Source organism: Enhydra lutris, unplaced genomic scaffold (genome assembly GCF_002288905.1).
Source record: "Enhydra lutris kenyoni isolate GAN:26980312 unplaced genomic scaffold, ASM228890v2 scaffoldscaffold39, whole genome shotgun sequence".
Lineage (NCBI taxonomy): Eukaryota > Metazoa > Chordata > Mammalia > Carnivora > Mustelidae > Enhydra > Enhydra lutris.
The window spans coordinates 25,086,043-25,090,320 of record NW_019154123.1 but is presented as its reverse complement, the minus strand read 5'-3'; the positions used below and the strand labels follow the sequence as shown (position 1 = coordinate 25,090,320).

The 4,278-nt window shown below is 58.2% G+C and overlaps 1 protein-coding gene across 1 annotated transcript in view; it reads left to right on the top strand.

Annotated features, from left to right (window-relative positions):
• The window catches only part of LOC111155044 (adenylate cyclase 5), a 146,092-nt gene that overhangs the window by 128,396 nt on the left and 13,418 nt on the right, over positions 1–4,278 (top strand). Inside the window, exons 13-14 of the mRNA XM_022515072.1 lie at positions 1,148–1,264; positions 1,633–1,797. Coding sequence (XP_022370780.1) covers positions 1,148–1,264; positions 1,633–1,797 — 282 coding nt within the window. The remainder of the gene's footprint in view (positions 1–1,147; positions 1,265–1,632; positions 1,798–4,278) is intronic.

The window sequence follows — 4,278 nt, the reverse complement described above, 5'->3', positions numbered from 1 at the left end:
TATCAGAGGAGGGATGAGCCTTGTAGTCTGGCCTCCTCAGCCAGAATGTGCATAGATGCTCAGGGCCCTGAGAGTCCTACCGATGGGGAGCCTGCAGAGAAGGGATGTGACTTGCTGAGGGCCGCACAGGAAGAGCCATGTCTAGAACCCTCCAGACTCCTGGTCCAGTACTTTTCCCACCCTCCTCTGCCCTTCCAGGTTTCCACAGGACACCTGGCCTATCAGAGGAGGGATGAGCCTTGTAGTCTGGCCTCCTCAGCCAGAATGTGCATAGATGCTCAGGGCCCTGAGAGTCCTACCGATGGGGAGCCTGCAGAGAAGGGATGTGACTTGCTGAGGGCCGCACAGGAAGAGCCATGTCTAGAACCCTCCAGACTCCTGGTCCAGTACTTTTCCCACCCTCCTCTGCCCTTCCAGGTTTCCACAGGACACCTGGCCTTCGTGTAGCAGACCAGCCTCACCAGGAGGCACTGAGGTGGGAGGGGCAGGGGAAGCCCAAGTCCACCCCTTTGTTTCTCTGTGTCTGCCAACATCTTTTTAAATCTAGGTTTCTTCGGAGATGAGGAGGGCATGGTGGACAAAGCTACCAATGTCAGATCTGGCGGAGTGGGTCATTTTATTACCAGAGCCGCAGGGGGTCTTTGAGTGGACATGCAGTTTGTCTAGTTGAAGGAAATGTAGGAAGGGTTAGGTGAGGAAACAGGAGATCAGTGAGAGTCCTAGAAAAAAGGTTCACTGAACTCACTTGTCCAGGGTCCCACCTTCCTGCTCACACCGTACTTTGCCCCCATCTCACAAGCCCGTCCCTCCCTCCAGACCCCAGATCCTCTCCAAATCCTCAGACCCATGCTTCCTCCTGCCACCAAGCCTTCTGACCCTCCCTGGGAAAGTTCTGGGCCCCTTCAAGCCCACCCAGCTGCCACCTCCCGCCCCTCCCTGACTGTAATCCTGACCAGCTCAGCTCACATGGCACATTCCCTGTGCTTTTTCCTGCACGCTGTTGGGGTTAAGATAGCATTCTTTCTTCCATCAGGAAGCCCCCTGGGTGAGGGTGGAGGTGGGGAGGAGGGTGGGTTTCACCAACTCCCCTGTGGCAATTTGCTGCCTCCCACTGACTTCTGTTCTCTCGCTCTCTTCCCCGGGGCAGCTCTTCCCAGCCCCACTGCAGACCCTCTCCAGGAAGATCGTGAGGTCCAAGATGAACAGCACTCTGGTCGGTGTGTTCACCATCACCCTCGTGTTCCTGTCGGCTTTCGTCAACATGGTAGGCGGCTCCACCTCCCAGAACCTTCCCCGACTCTGGTGTTCTCCCACCCCCAGATTTCTTACTAGGGCTTCACCTCAGGTCCAGAATCAGATCTGACTCTGGAGCCTCTCACACAGGCTCTTGGTCCCTTGCCCGCGACGCTGGCGGAACCGGAAGGACCCAGAGGTGTTCCCCAGGGAGGTTGACGAGCCCCAGCCCGGCAGACGGGCAGACCTTGTCCACTCCTTGGCCTCTTCCAGGCTCCTCTCCCATCCCTGGTCTACGGCAGGCTGCCCCTGAGTCCGGGGGGGACGGGCCACCCCGTAGGAGGTGAGTCTTACTATGTCATGGACTCCGCGGCTCACCCGCCCCTCCCCTGCCCCCAGTTCACGTGTAACTCGGAGAACCTGCTGGGCTGCCTGGCGGACGAGCACAACATCAGCACTGGCCAGGTCAACGCGTGCCATGTGGTGGCCTCGGCCTCCAACTACAGCCTGGGGGCCGAGCAGGGCTTCTGCCGCAGCCCGTGGCCCAGCTGCAACTTCCCTGAGGTACGTTGGGTGGGGGAGTGGGGGGGTGGGGGGTTCTTGGGGCAGTCAGACACCCTCCCACCCCATCCCTCCCTGCCTTCTGCTGCTCCGAGGGAGGCAGGACTCTCAAGCTCGCAGCCCTCCCAGAGACCTCCCTTCCCTAGGCTCTCGCTACCTATGTCGGACCCCAGGGAGCAAGGCCCACCTTCTCAACCCAGTACTAGAACAGGAGGGCTGTCATTTCCATAGTGTGCCAGGCACTGTGCCAAGTCCCTGACACGGCGTCACTCATTCAGTCCTCACAGCAGCCCCATGACACAGACATGATGAATATCTTTTTTATACAGATGAAACTGAGGCCCAGAGAGGGTAAGTAACTTGCCCAGGGTCACACAGCTAATCAGGGATACATAGAGCCAGAGCTTTCACCCATATCGTCTGGCTGTAGAATTCTTGGTCTCAACCTGAGGGCAGAGCTGTTTCTGGACCCTCGGCTGTGGCAGCAGGCCTGCCTCAGGAGAAACGGCCTGAGCTCCTCTGCTGTGGGCCAGAGCCAGGAGGGAAGCCAAGGAACCCCTTCTTCTGTCAAGTCCCCACTACTGAGTCAGTAGTTATTAGTGTATTCACACGTGTGCAGTCATCAGCAGCATCGGCTAATTAGAACAATTTCATCGCCCCCAAGGAAATCACACCCCTAGGTTACTGGGTTTAAAAACCAGTGCTGAGAGTCCTTAGAGAGCAGCATGCATGAAGTGCCTAAGGTATGCGAGGTACTTTGTTCACTCTTCTCTTGGGGAGTGGTTTTGAGTGAGCAGCTGGGCCAGGCTTCCTGCCCAGGTTGTCCACTCCATGCACGGGGCCATGCCCACATCCCAGCTGCGTGCGGCTCCCACACAATCTGTGAGTTATTGCCCTTTCCTGGGCAAGGTCCAACCTTCCATCCTATTCCAGAAGGGCCCAGTACTGACAGAAATGTCCAGAACTGCAGTGAGAGCCCCCTGGGCTGTCATGGTGCTGGCTTACCCTACTCCACCCCATCCCCCGCCCGAGGAAGGGCTCAAGGGGAATTCAGAGGGGCAGGACTCTGCCAGTGTTCACCTAGACGGGCTCTCCTCTCCCTCCTGCCCTGGGGTCTAGGCCAAGCCCTCCTCCTCCCCCCATGGAGCCCAGGCTCCACTCCTGCCTCTGTCTGCCACCACCCCCACCCCCCGCCGCCTCCCCCCCCCCCCCCCCCCCCCCCCCCCCCCCCCCCCCCCCCCCCCCCGCCGCCCCCACAGCTGCCTGAGCCCACAGGAGCCGCTGCTTGAGGGCTGTGTGCGGAGGAGCAGAGGCTGTGTTTGATCTTGTACTTGCCCCTTGGTGGTTGCTTCATGGAAGAAGCTGAGGAATGGGGGAAGGGGGTGGTGGCAGGTTTTTCTAGCTCCTTCTTTGTGGGAGATGGTTGGTCCCTGCCTCCAGGCCTCACCAGTCCCACCAGTTTCACTCACACTGATCCCAGGCCTTGCTGACTACAGAGCTCTCCGGCTCCCCAGACCCCACAGTGTTCCGACTCAGCAACTCCTCACAGACTCTGAGGCCCTTCAGGACACCTACTTTAAGCCTTGGCCTCCTGGTTGTCTGGCTCGGTGCCTGCATGGGAATCCAGGCCGGCCCTGGACGATCCCTCCCCTGCTCCCAAGGACCGGATTATGATCCTTGGGGCTGGATTATCTGAGCGAGCCTCCCTGCTCCTTCCTCTGCCCCTGTTCCAGGTAGTGGCTTGAGGCTGCTCCCTCTGGTTGCCAGTCACCAGGGGCCCTCCACAGCCCCTCTCTGGGTTCCAGAAGGCCTGGGGAGGCAAAGGTCCAACCTGGGAGTGCCCCTCACTGCCATTTGGCCTCCAGCCCATGGTGGGCAGAGGAAGCAAACAGTGACACCCAAAGTCTGACTCAGAAGCAATGATGCTAAATTTAAAAGAAATAACAAGGGATGCCTGGGTGGCCCACTCAGTTAAGCGTCTGCCTTTGGTCAGGTCATGATCCCGGAGTCCTAGGATCATGCCCCGTGTCGGGTTCCCTGTTCCGTAGGGAGCCTGCTTCTCCCTCTCCATCTGCCTCTCTCCCTTGCTAATAATAATGATGCTGACATGTCTTGGATTAGCCTCAGGGGATAACAGCAGGAAGGAACCACTGAGATCCGTGGTTCAGCTCCTCTGCTAACTGAGAAAGAAACTGAAACTCAAAGGACCTCCCTAAAGTAAATCGTATAGGGCCACAGTCCCTCATCCGAAGGCTTCCAGATGAAATATGTTTTGAATTTCAGAATTTTTCGGAGTTCAAAAGGGTATGTCACACCCCCAGTGTAGTCTGGGCAGCCCCTGCCGATGACATACAGTAGTATTTCTGCAGCAAGGTGTGTGCGGCGCCACAGGAGGCCGGATGAAGATGTTAGTCAGCAGCACACCGGCTGGAGTGGTTTTCCCACCAGATAAGGCCAGCTCAGTGCTGCCGCCCTATCAGTCCT